At 42.8% G+C, this 16,481-nt stretch overlaps 1 protein-coding gene across 2 annotated transcripts in view; it reads left to right on the plus strand.

The window, feature by feature from the left end:
* The first annotated feature begins 9,698 nt into the window (after window positions 1-9,698).
* Window positions 9,699-16,481, plus strand: part of samd11 (sterile alpha motif domain containing 11) — a 54,813-nt gene continuing 48,030 nt past the window's right edge. For both annotated transcript variants that reach the window (XM_008291024.1, XM_008291025.1), the window contains exons 1-2: window positions 9,699-10,474; window positions 11,673-11,764. In XM_008291024.1, coding sequence (XP_008289246.1) covers window positions 9,775-10,474; window positions 11,673-11,764 — 792 coding nt within the window. In that variant the 5' untranslated portion in view covers window positions 9,699-9,774. The remainder of the gene's footprint in view (window positions 10,475-11,672; window positions 11,765-16,481) is intronic.

The following is a 16,481-nucleotide window of genomic DNA, read 5'->3' on the forward strand; positions in this document are numbered from 1 at the left end:
ATAGATAGATAGATAGATAGATAGATAGATAGATAGATAGATAGATAGATAGATAGATAGATATTATCTCTCTATTCATCCATAGATAATGGTTAAATACGTATGCATGTACATCTATTTGTCTTTCCATCTATATCAGGGACAGATGGATAAGTATTCATACAGGTCTGTTTATCATTTATTGATCCAATGTTAACAAATATTCAAATGGATGGACTGATGAATGTAGATGGACCGAGTACATTCAAAACAGATTCTAGATCCATGCACTGACATATATATTACAAGACAATGTGTCAAATAATGACAAATTCTTTTTGCCAGAGAATTGGTTGTTTCAATGTCGTTGCTCATTTCGGCTTCGTATTAACACTATGTTCAACCTGTCCCTGCTGTGTGGAGTTTCCGCTTTTTGTGAGTTGGTTACATGTTTCAAAATTGTGCAGTGTTTTAAGCAACAAGAGGGTAATTAAGATAATTTATGGTTGGATTTGATCCTTTAAACAGACAGCTCATTAATCTAAGTATGATAAAGACATTTAATTACATGCTGCCAAAACACTCCGCCAAAGATTTCTCGGAAAACGAGTCCAAATGCTCTAAAATTTTGTGTGTAGTAAACTGACCAGGCGTACACCCTGCTCAACTCTGTGTAACCATGTTAAAGGTCCATTTTACAATTAACCCCGTGTTAGGATGTGCCTATAAAATAGGATTTGGTAAATACTTTACAACCTAAACAAACAGGACGGGGACAGGATGGAGGAGAGACCATGTTACTGTGAGACTGTGAAGTAAATTAAAGCACAATACATCATTCGTATGATCAGGTCGGACTAAATTCAAGTTGTTTATTGGTGCGTGACATAAAATAAAATTAATGGAAAGTATGTCATAAGTAATTCTGATAATAAAAGCAGGCTGTTAAACAGAGCCGAGCTGATATATTGGTTGGCTGATATTATCGACTGATATTGGTCAATAAATGAAAACTGTATTTTGCAGAAGATAACAGAAAAAGATATTTGGAATAATTTAGAAACTGTGTCATGACATAGTTTATCCAGCAGAGTGGCTTCAACTCCATTGTTTACAATACTATTGGCACCATGTGCAGCACATGTAGCAGAGTGGACGGTGGTGCGGAGTCCAGCGTTGTCATCGTGGTAAGTTTCTAGCTGGTCTTGCTTAGCCAGACCATTCTGTAGTACAAAATGGTCTGGTTGCATCTCATTATCTCCAAAAAAATTCTGTTCCTACACCACTAAACCTCAATGTCATATTGATTATGTTTGTTTGTAATGTATCACGAATGTTCTTGTAATCAGGATTCTTTACTGTTTATTTACTGTTGCTCCTTTTATATTAGATGGGGCAGGACATGTCACCCTGGGAACCCAGAAAATAAAAGAGTTGTTTCAAACATGTAGTGAAAGGTTTGTGTTTCGACCCTAACCAAGTCATTTTGGTGCCTAACCTTCACCAAGCTTGTAATATGTGAAGGTGTCTCACAAAGTGTGATATTTTCATGAACCTAACCACTTATGTTTGTGCCTAAGCATAGCCACAACCAAACCTAAAGCAAAAAAAACACCAGAAAACAAAACCTTAGCCTGAGACGGGTGGTCTATCATTCATTACAGGAATCAAACTCTAGTTGCTAGTTGCTGGTTTATCCATCCATCCATCCATCCATCCATCCATCCATCCATCCATCCATCCATCCATCTTGGATTTTTTCTTTTTTTTTCCAACTGGCCTTTTTTAATTTAATGTTTTTTACCTTTTGACATGTCAGAAATGAAATTCATTTTACAAAATTGCGTTCGAAATGCAATTGAGAATGCAATGTTGTTGTACAGGAACATAATTTTGTGGAGAGTGGGTTGCATTATAATTTTGCTATAAAGAAAAACGAACGAACTTATTTGTATTTCTTACACCAATAACAACCCTCTTGGGCCAAGTTAACCGAAGGATGCAGCGTCGGTGTTCCTTCAAAATAGCGACGGTGGAACATTTGCACGCAGGGAGACGAGTAATGTCGTTAAAATGGATAATCCAGCAAGCAAAAACTAGCAGAGATGCTTTACTGCATGATCCTTGGCAAACGTTTAAATTTTCAGTGTGGTAGATTGCTTGTTTTCCTTAGCAACAGGCATTTTGGATCCAGTCATACGTAGATAATGGAAGGGAAGGACAAAGGCGCCTGAAATTAACGACCAATGGCAGCCGACAGCCGGTGAGTCAGGCTCGCGACAAACAACAACGCCAACATTTTCCCTTTTCAGTGTAACTCTAACATATATGCAAACCACATCGGCTCATATGTCGATATCAGAATTACTTTTTGAAATCAGCGTCAGCCCCAGAAGTCCAGAATAGGTTGGGCAAATTATGTGTCAGGTGTTGATTACATGTATTTGACTTTAAATGTTTATGTTCTGTTTTTTCTTTGAGCTTGCAGAATGAGGCCTGATCTCAGGGTTGACCTGCTGTGAATTTTTACTTTATATTTTGAATCCTGGCCTTAACATGCAACAGTGAAAAGGAAACCTTGGGAAATTAGTTGAATGGTTTTAAATGTTAGTCAGACAGTATAAATGAACAGATTGTGTGTCTGTTTCTTGAAAACATGTTGTCAGCTTGTTTGTATGGAACTGGAGCCACTTGACTTTGTGTTGCAGTTGATTGAGTAATTTCCAGTCTGAACTAAACACCTCCAGCAAAAGTTCCTTTTGTTTTTGTCCAAGTTGTTCCTCATCTCCGGCAGAAACCGGACAGGCCATGCTGCCAGAGCTTTCAGAAGAAATTCATACTCTGCTTTAAATAGTTAATTACTCTCGCCGTGTCTCCGGCGGTGGCTGGATGCGGATGGTGGTGGAGGGGAGAGACGGAGGCGCTTCTGTCTGTCTTCCTCTCCTTTTTTTTTTTTTTTTTTTTCCAGCAGGGGCAGGCCTATATATTTTGCAGCTCATGTCTGAAAGGCTGGCTCCAAGCGCTAGGGGTGGGCTCTCGCTCTCTGATGGTTTTCCAGTGAGTATTTGTCAGGTCAGACTGTGCACCGCCCGGCGGTCTCCGCTCCTCTCCCCGGGTTATTTATTACCTCTCTCCCCCGCCGGCAGCGCTGCGGCTCCGGGGCCGCTGCCAACAACGGCGCAGAGGCGGGGGCCGCGTTAGGGGGGTTCCCGCCGGACGATGAAGGGACGCACGAAATGCACTCTGTTGATGGACAAAAGTTGTGCTTCAGTACATGGTAGAAATAACCGTCCTCCAACGTTTTCTGCAAAGATCTCTTAGGGTTTACTGAATGAGAACTGATCTCAGGATTGAACTGATGTGAATTTTTGCTGTATATTTAATTTCTGTCCTGTATTTTTACCAAAAAATAAGCTAGTGAAAGGTTTAGAGCTGCAAGTCATGGAGTAACACATTTACCACCATTGGTGGTAAATTCTTTTGTCAATGTATTGATCAGTAGATCAACAAAAAATCAACAACTGACAGTTTACATGCTTGATTTACCATTTACCCTTTAATTGATCAGTGACATTTCAAGCATCTGCACCTTTCCTCTTTCCAAGAGGAATCTAAATTATAATAGGAATCTTTGACTTTTTATTGATTCAGTGATCATTATAAATTTCCTTTACTTGCAATTACTGTAGTTAATCACTGATTTGTCTAAAATAAAGCTTGTTTATGATACAAACATCTATGCAACCCCCAATATACTAAAAGATCGTCATCAGTATTGCCTTATCTTGTATTTTGTATATTATTGAAAATGCCATTTGATAATGGCAAATTCTTCACAAAGTGAGGATCAAACATGTAATCATAGTTTTTTCTGCATTTTGAACCATTTTCACTGAGTTTTATAGACTGTTGTTGGCAGTAACCCTGTGTGTACACAGATGAAAGCATGTAACTCAATTCAGCTGAATTTTTCCAATGTACCTTCAGCAATATGAGCATAAAAAGCCATCATATAAAAGTCATACAGGCTTGAACTGGCAAGAAATGAACAAAATTTACAGTGGCAGTGTAACATATCTATTAGACATAACATTAGTGTAAGGGAACATCCCTCACATTGAAAGGTCGTGGCATATCTCTGCATTAATTATATTGTCTCGCCTGAAGACAAAAGGTTCATCCTGAAACCTGACAGTGTTAAATCCTGTTTGGCTCCCTGGTGGTAGATTCGTTTTCTTGATGTAGATATTCAGGTCATGAAATCAGCTAATGCCTCACTTTATAATGTTGATGGATTTGGTGTCAGACCCTGAGAATCAGACATTTAGGGTTTTGTATCGTAGACTCACCAGATTAATCACACTCCAGCACGCAGTTAGCAGCGGAGAGAGAAACTGCAAGAGCAGGAGACACAAATATCTCCACCAATATTTAGCATTTTGCATAAATGGCTCGCCTCATTGTTACTCGAATGGAATTAGTCATCTGTAACCAACAGCTGAATGCAGGAAGTTTGCATCTGCGGAGGCTGTTCAGGCGCCCTGACAAAGAATATCACCGAGTGAAGAAGAAGAAATTAGCTGGAAAAGGTAACTTAAATCGTGGCATCATACCGAAAAACAAACAAAAAAACAAACAAAAAGACACTATTTCTGTCAAATCTAACATCACACCTAATTTATTAATGTCAGAAATCAGAAATTTAAAAAAAAATATTGCAAAGCTACTGCACAGTCACAGCAAGATTGTCAGAATCTGTGCTTTTCTGGGTTATTTCTCTCCCCTAAATCGCTCTAGAATGTAACAAAAGAATGAAAAGCTCTTTCATTTGTGCCATGTGAGGACAAGAAACACAAGATAAACAGCAGTAAATGTCTACTGACAGAGCAATAAACCTCTTAACTGTAATATAGTGATATCTACATGTTGGGATTTCATTGTAAATTCATCTAGCGGAAGAGCAGGTGTGGGTTTTTCTGTGGTATTTAAATTCTTTTTTTTTCACACTCAAAACTCTTCCACGCTGTAGAAAAGGAAGTAAGAAAAGGTTAAAGCAGGTAGAGAGGTTAAACGAGGCTTCCCCCGTCGTATCAAGAGTTTTTAGCAACAGCGCACGGATGGAAAAATATACTCATTTGTCGCCAAACCAATGTTTGAAGCTTTGAGAGTTGGAGCGTTATGGCTGTAGAGTTTTGGGGAACCCCTTCGCAATGAGCCACCGAGGATGAGTCACGATCAGGGACAGGTGCTGGGCGTTGAATTGGGTGTCCCCTTTATGACTAGTTTCATCAGGGCTCTCCTGATGGTGCGTCCTCTGCCGCCGACGCACTCATCGACGAGGTTTCCATCGAGACATTTCTGTGTGGTTTGATAAAGAGAGAATCAAACGGCTTCTCATCTAAAATGTTGGGTTCCACTTCCTAGAAATGGCTTTGTAAATAAATGTCAGCAGTTCATGATTTATGTCAGTGCTAGTCACCAACACGTGGGAAGGGATGTTGTTTAGTTAGAAAAACGTTGCCTTTCGATTTTATTTTTCAGGCTGTCGGGGGTATTGGATAGTTTTTGAATGAGTGACATCAGGTCAACTTTTTTTAGTTTCTTTAGCTGCGAGTGTAAAGTCTTTTTTTGGTCTGTTTCTAATCCACAAACCCACTAATTCCATTCCATTACCCTCAGACATCACAGCTTCTCAGATCCAAAAGGGAAAAATGTCAATCTTCAGTCCATCATCATCTTTGGTGAGGTAGCTGGCATGCGTTTCGCTACTTGTCTGCTGTGTGTTCGCCTGCCTGGTCCTGGCTGGAGGCATTAGACCACTTCTGGCCAAGCTGTGGACTCTGGCCTCCCCGTGCACTGCTTCCGCCTGCGGTGTGGCGTGCCTCCTTCCTGTGTGTGTCAGAGGCAGTTTGGCCTGATTTATAAGCCCTTGACACACAGCGCTTTGGACCCCACCTCTGCTGCTGGAATGGCTATTCCATGTGTCGGTGGTGGATCCACCTGGGTGGTTCTCCACTGATGGGGGTCAGATGTGGTCTTGCTCACGAGCTCCAGGAGCTCAGGGGAACCTGCCGTGCAGACAGTGTGGAGAAAAAAGTGCTTTCAGAAAATGTGGTTTCAGGCTTCGGTTTTAGTCCAGTTAAAGCAACAGGTTTGAAGCAGTGTTACCCATATGATTGGCTCTTTCTCAGTCGGCACCTGTTTGGAACCTAAAATTAAATTAAATGCAAGTTAAAGAAGACGGCTGAAGATTGAATTTTGGTCAGTTTCAAAGTTTCATTTGGTAAACTTTATTAAAAGTTACCTTGAGACTAAACCTGTCACTGAACCACAGAACCTGTCAACAGCTTTACTGCTTTGAAAGGCATGTTATTCTTAAATAATCTCCAAAATTACATCATTTATCACAGCCAGAAAGTGTAAAAACAGAAAGAATCATTGGATTATCAACTAATCATCTGTGATGTGACATTTCTTGGGAAAAATGATCCAAATCCAAGTTTAAAGTGGTGGCATCTCAGCAAAATCTCTTTATTCTGTAATTAAAAAAAAAAATGTAAAAAATAAAGTCTTTGCAAAAACCAGATTCTGTAAAAAATAAAAAAATTCTGTGTTTCCTAACGTAGCAGAAAAGCCATTAATGACTCGGCTGCGACCAACCGCCATGTGACAAAAATTCTGTGACTTTTCGGCTGAACTGGACTGAACTGCAGGCTGTGCTGACACGGAGCCAATAGCTGTGTTATACTTTACAATAGATATTTTTCATTTCCCCTCATTCTGGTCATGGTTGTACTGCTTCTATGGAGGTGCAGGACTTTATATTGCAGTGAAATATTAAACCAAAAAATGTGGCAGGAGCAAAAGAACTGAACCAGAAACTGCTTGGGGTTCAGTGGATTAAACTGCAAAAGCACATTTTTGGTCATATTTTATTAAGACAAACTTGTGAGTTGTAGCTTAACGGTTAAGGTGCATATCACATAATCACAGCATCCATAGTTGGAATTCTGTTGGGTTGGATCTTTTTTGCACTTTGTACTGCTGTTTCTTTCATTACAATTTCTGTCTAGGCCTCTGCTATCGAACAAGGACAAAAATGCAAACAACACACCTAAAAAAACTTCTGAAATGACTTGATTTGGGACTCACACCGAGGTCAAAGAGCCAAAAGTGCATCTCCACTGACTCACTATTTTTCCATTTAAAAGTTGCCTTTTAATAATCACACATACTTAGGCTTTGGGTTTTGTTGTATGGTTAACACCTATTGCTCAAGATTTCACAGAGCTGCACTTGTTAAAGGAAAAAAAAAACAAAACCCCAGAGAAGTATAACACCTTTTGCAGGTTGTGAGATGCTGACATATAAGGTAACGTTAGAAAAACGGATTAACACCAGCAGATCTGCACACGTATTTAAGCAGTGTTTTAGGGCTGTGCGGCAGGTGAGTGGTTCTGTGTGGCAAGAGGTCAGGTCGGTGTCACTGCAGGTGGAGTGGAACAAATAGATGGCTGAATTTAGACACACGAGGAGAACAGTGTGCGGGCCTGTGACGTCCGTCCAACAGACCATCTCTTTGTATATGCTCGGGGGAGGAATTTCTGATTTGAAGCTGCAAAATTATTATTATATGTAATCAAGTAATTGTACGAAAGTAGAAACTGTTGGCTTAAAAGACAAAAGTATAATTTGGGGCTGCTGAGGTTTAAAATGGTCTTCTTTACTTTGCTGAAGTTGCGTTTTGTTTTGCTCTGTTCTTGGCTCTTTGCGAGGATTCCCAGCTGCTGTGTTCTAAAAGCGTTCTGAGAAAGTTCTGCAGAGTTCTGGTAATCTTTTCAGCGAGAGGATTCCTTTTAGTTCCCAGAATGTTGCTCTTAGGGGCAGGATGATGTTCCCTTAAGACGCTTTTTTCCGATACTTGCATTGACAACGTCTTTCCTGTCTTATCATGTGACATTGTGTAAACGTTTTATAGCAGAACGTTTTCAACATCCCCAAAACATCCTCAGAACGTCACAGGCCGACTGTTTTACCCTTGCAGATGTAATCACATTATAGTAAGGTTTTATAAAAATCCCTTTCTGTCTTCTGAGGCCTTGATAGCATTGTGGAAACATTTTTTGATTGTTGGCTCTTCTGTTATCATCTCACATAATCTGACAACGTCCTCCAAACATCCTCTGAATGTTAAAATATTCGGTCTTTGTTCACTTTATCCTCATAGGAGCATTACTTGAAATGTTCTTTAAAACATTTGATTAGCATGTTTTCTTTCAAACATCATAAGCACTTGAAGGTTCTGTTAGCAACGGTGTGGGAACGTTAACTGCTTGATGGGTTGTTAATATAATTTTTATGCCAAGATTTGATTGTACAGAAATGTACATTGATGTAAGCCTGGGGTGTCCAATCCTGGTCCTCGAGGGCCACAATCCTGCATGTGTTAGATGTTTCCCTCTTCCAACACACCTAATTCAAATGATCAGCTCATCATCAAGCTCTGCAGAAGCCTGATCACGATCCTGATCATTTGAGGATTGGACACCCCTGATGTAAGCCTATGCCATCCTTGATTCTTTGTCAGTATTCACTTTTCAGCCTTTTGGTTCTAAAAACATTCTGAGAAAGTTTCGCAAAGTTCTAGTAATGTTTTTAGTGGGAAGATTTCCATTAATTCCCTGAATGTTTTTCTTGATATAAAGTTCTCTAATCTGAAGTCTCGATCACATCTTCAAAACACGTTCAAATGTTGGCATTTGTCTCGTTGTTATCATGCAACATAATCTGACAACTTCCTTCAAACATCCTCTGAACGTTAACGTGCAAACCTTTAACCACACTGGAACATTATTTGAAATGAGAAATATCCTTAAAACGTTCTTGAAACATCAGATTGGATTTTGTTCTTTCAAACATGATTAGAACTTGTAGGTAATGTGGGAACTTTGCCTGCTTGCTGGGTTGTTCATATGACATCAACGCCAGAAATGACATTGGATTGGAAATGTAACTTGGAGTGAGCCTGATTCATGTTGACTTTTAAAATGAAGAATGAGACTATAAACCGTGAATGCGGCTGACAGAGCTGCAGAGAGCTTTAGTTTCAGTTGGATACGTGAACTCGGTTTACTTCCTTATGCTCACTAACGACGGCGCCTCCATTTTACGCGCCGGAGCGCCGTCCCTCGCAGTCCCCCCTCTCCCTGCGTGCCTCTCGCCTTGCCTCCGCTGTTTAAATGGGCCAAGTTGAGAAGCGGCGGAGAGTGCAAATCTTGTTTGGTCTGGGTCTGTGAACTTCAGCGTGACTTCAGCGACATACACAGGGTTTAAAAACTAACAACTCCTTCCAAACTTTAAACTGTATTAACGTTGCGCAAATACCCTGGAATATTAAGCCTCGTGTGTTATGTGTCTGATTAGTGACATATGGTTTAAGTAAGAGGATAAAACGCACTATTATTAGTTTATTTTTAATTATCTCTTTTTTGGCTGTAAAATCGTGGCCACATGTGCTCTCCCCCTCCCAAGTCCCCATAACAGAATCCATGAGCTTTGTTTTTTTTAAACATTTGTTTTTATATATATATGTGTATAAAGATTGCACAGCCAATTAAAAAACAGCCTCTACTGAGTGGATGTTGAAAAAAAAAAATCTTCCTTTTTTTTTTTTAATCCAGAGAAATACTAGACACGACGCGTCGCCGCGACTGGTAATGATTACCGGAGGTAGCAGAATGTAAGGGGCTCAGGGCTTCCCAGCATGTCAGGTATTAACAGAGCGAGTGTGATTAAATGTGGGAGGTAGGAGCTGCGAGGCTGGCGGAGAGCGCTGCTGCCGCTGCGAGCTGGAAACTACTGAATGGGAATCTATCCGGCAACTTCGCCAGACCGCTGTCTCACGGCGACACGGGGACTCTGCGTAAAAACAAGCGGCGCGTCTCCAAGTCTGGGTCAGCCCAACTCACAGACGAAGAGGACGCTCAAGTTGGATCGGCGGAGCAGCTTTTCACTTGTTACCGGCGCTCGGCTCCCACTAACATGCCTGCCATCAAAAAGGAAAGGCTGGATGGAGACGACATGGCATTGACTGCGTTCAACCAGTCCGAATACCTGGCCCCTTTAAATGCCACCGCTATCCCCGTGGTGACCCCGCATCCGCCGCCCTACGACCACATTTTCGCCCATCACCGCGCTTACTTGGGGCTCCACGACTCGGCGCTGCATCACCAGCACCTCCACCATCATACGGACGACTTAATGCTAGAGCGGTTCTCCTCCATCCCAGACTTTCAGCCCTTCTTCGACAACGGCGAGCCGTGCATCGAGGTGGAGTGCGGGGAAAACAAGGCTTTGCTTTATATCAATAAACTGTGTCAAGGTAGTAAGGGACCCTCAATTAAATACAGGGGCGAGTGGCTCACCCCCAATGAGTTCCAGTTTGTCAGTGGACGAGAGACTGCTAAAGATTGGAAACGGAGTATTAGACACAAAGGTAAGAGCGAACCCCTTCACTTTTTTCGCACGTTTCACGCGTAAAGAAAAGGGCACTTTAGCGTCAATCAATTTCGAGACGCCGCTGACTGTGGCTGCGAACTTGGGTCTCGTGGTTCGGTACTGAGTTTTGGAGTGAAAGGGTTACAGCAGTCAGTGCGTAAGGAGACGGATGAGAAAAAGGCGCATATCCTCCACATACCCTCCGAGCCTTTGACATAGAGTTTGGGCTGCGATCACACACCAGAGCCGGGGCGTCTGGAGTTGTCTGCGCTGGACTGAGGTGAAAAGTTAGATCATTAAATGTGTGACAGGTCAAAATTGTATGATTATTATTATCATTATTTTTGGTCACCACTGTGGGATTCCCGTTCAGTGCACTTGTGCATGGGTGTTTTCACTTTTACGCATTGCATTGTGAGCTTTTGAAGAGACTTGATCACGAAAAGTGATGATTTGGTTTTGGCCACTTAACATCACAGTCAATGTTTAACGCGCGTATTTTGCAGCCAGTTCTTCTTTTTCAGCCGAATTTCAAAAGAACAGCTGCTGTTTCAGACGCCTCTTGCACGTGTTTGGTGGGTATTTTTGGTAAAACAAGCTTATCAGTAGTGATGTTGTCCCGTTATTTTTTACATTTTTTCGTTTTTGTGTTGACATTTATAGCACAGCATTTTATATGCAGTAATTAGTGCGCCCTCTCGCCACGCACACACACTCACGCACACGCTCATACAAGGTTACTCAGGCAGAACTGACACGCATTAAGATGTGTGTGTGTGTGTGTGTGTGTGTGTGTGGGTGAGGGGGGAGGGTGTCGCCCCCCAGGTCAAAAATGATAGCCTTATAGTTTGATATACCGATTCGTATAGACGGATGACAGTAGGCTTCTGTCTCTCTGGCTCAACACACTGGACTGTTGCTGCAATTAGACTTGGTGTTCAAATCATAGAGAGATAAGTTTGTGTGCAGGTACTGACTCCTTCACTCATGCACTGTGTTCAGTAGATGCTGTTTTTAAAACCAGATTTGGCTTTAAAATGTATGCCCTGAGATGACGAGCTCAAGATAAATGCAAATTTTCCAGCAAGTTTCTGACACCTGATCACATGCTGTGTCATGGAGGAGATGAGGGTCCTGGATGCAGAACATGTCTGGTACAAATCCACTGACAGTCTGTCTCTCTTGTTTGTTTCTAGGAAAAAGCCTCAAGACTCTTATGTCCAAAGGAATCTTACAGGTGCACCCTCCAATCTGTGATTGTCCCGGCTGTCGAATTTCATCTCCAGTGGTGAGAATGCTTTGTTTTCTGTCAAACTGATGTTGCTGCTCAAATGCATTTCTGTACTTTTTGCGTCCATATGTTAACGAGGAGAAGCTGCAGTTTGTATTTGACATGAAGGCGACTTCTTTCCAGTGGATATAAAGGGTTAAACGATTGTTGTTAACTGTGGTGGTTAAGACTCGTGTCATTTTTGGTGAAGGTTACAAGGAGCACAATGCACTCAGACAGAGCAGGAAGCTAAACTGATATAATACAGATATCTGTGTTGAAATCTTTAAGTTATTTTCTTTTATAGTGAAGCAGTAGAATTGTTTTTGATTCTTTTTGTCTCAGTCAGATTTAAGATGAATGCTTGTTCTTCCTTGGCTGTTACATCAAGTCAGGTTTTTATTTATTTTGCCCACAATCACACATCAGTGCATGGCAATCTCCCTCTTTCTAATGCTTTCTGTTTATCATTATTTTCCTCGTAGCCCAGAGTTTAGATTTTGTGTAGCATGTGTGAAAGCTGGATTTGGCACACTGATATTTTATTGTTTTATTATTGTGGTGTCACTCAGCTTTACTCCAGTCGTGGATGAGCGTGTAAGAGTGTATGTTAAAGCTTTGTCTCTGTAACCTTGACGGCGAAGACCCTACAGGCACACGTGTCAACTTTGATGGTAATTTTTCTCAGCATGAATATCAAATCCACTTTCAGCCTTTCACAGAGGCAACGTATCAAACGGCCTTTTAGTCAGAGGCGTCGAGGCGCCCAGTATGTCTGCTTGACGTCGGGTATCGTTGGTCTGGCTCCTCTGTCTCACTGAATCAGCTTCCTCACCTGGCTGTTGAACTTTTGTTTGCCTTGTGCTTCCCTCAGGGCTCGGCCAGGGGCACGATGCCAAACCTTGAGGCCTTGCAGGTGTGTCACGATTATGGCATCACCACTCGTGTGTGTGTCTGTGTGTGTTTGTGTGTGAGTGTGTATGTGTCAGCTTGAGGCGAGCACACTGCCGGCTCACTGCCGCCAAATCTGTTCACACAGGTGCAGCGGGTTGTGAGTGTGTGTGTCTCTGCCCGTGTGTGTGTGTGTGTGTTTTTATCACCACAGAGCGCATCTGTCGTCGCTCCCAAGCACTAATCTTGAGGGAAGGGTGTAAGAGGCTTAGCGAGCTACTGAGCGTGGCTACTGCTGATTATTGTGTGCGAGGCACGCAAGGCAAAGGCGGTTTTGATAAGCCGGAGGTGTTTGAGTGATACAGGTAAACTGGTGACATTTTTTGCAGCCAAGAATGAAGACCTGCACCTTCGCACACAGGGTTCAACCAAAACAAATCACCTGAGGGAGGTCGGGGGCAGGATAAACAGACAGTAGACAGACTCATGTCTTATTTTTTTATTTTATATTTTTTTGCAGAAGGATTTGAGAATCTCAGTGTGTTTGCTTATGTTTAGGCTCATTACAGATATCACAGTGATTGGCTTTTGGCTTGCTATGGCTTGTACAGTTCCACTTCAATTACAGCTGTGACAGGGAAAACTTTGTTATTGACGTAAGCAGAGATATGAGAGCCTTAAGGTTGTTGTTGTTGTAGCCGTCTCTCCCTCTCCTCGGCTGGCGGTGAAGCCTAAAGTCTAACCCGCCGAGCGAATAGCACCGTGACACACATACACACACACGTCGACACACTCAGGCTAAGTATGTTGGCAGTTTCATGCGAAGCAGCGAGGGTTAGGCGGAGGAGGGAAGGCAGCGGGACTTGTATGGCCTGTACTGGCGTCTCCCTTTCTCCCCACTGCCTCCCCTCAGGGCATGGCAGCCAGCACTCCCTCACTGATGAGCTCTCTCTCTCTCTCTCTCACACACACACACACACACACACACACACGCTATATGCCTGCCTACTGACACAAATTACCTCATGCCGACATTTATTTTGAAAGTTTGACGGCTGAACTTTGAGTGATCTTGTTTCGCTATAGGCATGAGGCAAGCGATCATAAAAAAAAAAGTACAGCAGCTGGTGGGAAGACGTTTCACCTGCCTGCACAGAAATCATGGAAGTTAATTTGCTGTGTCTGCTGAGCGCAAGCTGTTTAGAACGACACGACACAAACTGAACTATGGTTGCACGCTACAGTTTAGAGTTTAAATAATGTTGTCTATCCATGCTGTTAAACTGAATCCATATATGTGCTGCTGATGAATGTCTGTAGAGGTGTGTTATATCTCTATTAAGCCTGTTATTATGTGCTTATCAGGCGCGTTAATGATTTCTGTTGTTCCAGTTGAAGTTGTGAGATGCTCATTCCGTGTCTTTTGCACGCCATCGACATAAGACTCAAGATTCACGTCTGCTTGTTGAAGTTTATTCTCAGCTCTGCGTATTTGTGTTTTCGTCTGTGCATATGTTTGGGCGAGTTTGTATTTGCGTCCTTGTGCGTGCATGTCTGTGATTGTTTGCACGCCTGATGCTGGCTGACTGCTCGCCGGCTCGCTGTGTGTGCGCACACATTTGTGTGTTTGTGCGTGTCTGTCTCCTCCCGGGAGAGCTGGGCTTCCTCTGCTCTGTTATTTCAGCGGAACTGGCGGAGGCCGGGAGGAAATTGCACTCCCCTCCTCCGGCTCGTAAAGACCTCCTCCAATCAAGGGCTCCTCTTGCAAAGTGGAATTAAACACACAGTCACACATATCGGCACGTACGCACAAACACACACGAGCACACGTTTTGCCTATAAGTTATGGCCTGTCTCATTATGCTGTCATAATACGACCTCCAATGGGGTTAATAAGGAAAAGAAAATTATAAATAAAACGCGTCATATTGAGTGAGATAATGGAAGTCTGTCTTTAGCCACCTTCATAGATCAACTATGGAATATTTGACGCTTCTCTTGTATGTGTTGTGTGTTTGTGCACATGTATGCATACGTGTTGCTGATGCTACGTTGCTATGGTAACACTGGAATCGGTCACTTGCCCAGAAGTGTGCAGAACTGTGCATGTGCCGAGTGTATTTTTGCTCTCTTGTGTGTGTTTCTCCGTGTATTGGACAAATTAGATATTAAGTGAGCCTCTGGTGTTATGTAGAGTCACCATCTCGCTGACGGAGATCAATACGACCTGGAATGTGTCGGACATCCAGAAACACAGCAACAGTTCACGTACAGGCACATGTGAAAATGTTTTTGTGCCTCTCGTTGTCTTGCTGTGAGTAATTCAGTTAAAGCAAACTGTTTAATTTAGCAAATTAGCCATTAGCTTCCACTGGTGTCCATCTCAGCAAGATGCAGAAGATTGAGAGCTCATTGTGTTTGCTTGTATGAACGTACATGCTTTGTGTTACAGTGTGCCAGTGGATGTATGGGTGTTTGGGTGCAGCTAAAAGAAGTCGGAGGATCTGTTTATCAGCTAAATGTGGTTTATGGTGATGACGCCAATGGTGATGTTATTTGAGAACAGTACTCCCCAACTTCTGCATATGTGTGTGCACAGAAAAGTGTGTTCGCATTTGTTTCGTGCAGCCTCACTCTGCCACATCAGACCTCTGCAGTCAGTTCTGTAGTGTCAGAGTTTGACTTTCATACATCCATCGATGCACTCAAGCAAACACACATAAGCAAAGGTTTACAAGATGGTAAATTCACCAGTCTTGTCAAGTTATATTAAGTTTTTGATTTACTGCGTTTGGTGATTATAATGATCTCCACCAAGGTTAACATACAGAATGTTATTCTTTAGTTATATTCAGTGCTAATAATCTACTAAAAAGTGAGCATGTAGAAGTTTTGAAACACATGTGCTCGATTTTGCCAGCATGCTTGAGAATGACCACATTTTCTATTGGTTCTCCCTTCCACAACTTCAATTTACTGCTACCTTTATTTCATAAATGAGGCGTCGCTGAGTGGAAAGTTGTGCGTATTAATGTATAGTTAATCGTCCCAGTCAATTTATTTGCTGAACTTTAAATGGGATTGTAGTAATTGTCGGGATCAAATTAAACTCTCGGGAGGACCAAAATAACAGAAAATATCAGCTGAATTTGCCAAAAGCAGCTTCATTCTCGCCTCCGCTTCCTCCCCACCCCCCGCGCTTGTCAGGGGAAAGAAAGGCGCAGTCGTTACCTGTCTGTAAAGCTCCCCTGTGGTGACCTCGGTGGGCCTGTACAAACACTGAGAGGGGAGACAGAATGAGGGAGGAAGGAGGAACGAAACAAGAGGGAAAGGGAGAGAGCGGGAGGCGCGCTTGCACGCCTGACTGCACCGGCACTGACCTCCCAGCGCCGAGCCGGCAGCCTCCCCCCTCCACCTCCGCCGCCTCTCGCCCTCTGTGCACCTCACCCCCTCCCCCTGCTGCTGCCTCCCTCCCTCCCGTCCCGCCTCCTCCTCCTCCCTCCTTCGCCTTGTGCCGCTCCACTGGGCTGCAACTGCCCGCTCGGCTCAGCGCATGGGGGCCGAGTGTGCAGGAGAGCATGCGCGCGTGTCTGCGTGTGCGTAAATGCATGTGTGTGTGTGTGTTGGGGAGGCATTGGTCTTGGTCGCATGCCTGTCTGCCCTACAGTGCTTTCTCACTTTTTTTTTTCCTCTCTCTCTCTTTCTCTCACATGGCCTTCAACAACCAAGTGTTGCCTTCAAGTCTGTACATACGCACACACACGGCTATCCAGAATCAGATTTAATTTGCCAAATACGTTCGCACTTGTAAGGAGTCTTGTTGGATAAAGTTGCAGCTTGATCT

This window comes from Stegastes partitus, unplaced genomic scaffold (genome assembly GCF_000690725.1).
Source record: "Stegastes partitus isolate 25-593 unplaced genomic scaffold, Stegastes_partitus-1.0.2 Scaffold710, whole genome shotgun sequence".
Taxonomy (NCBI): domain Eukaryota; kingdom Metazoa; phylum Chordata; class Actinopteri; family Pomacentridae; genus Stegastes; species Stegastes partitus.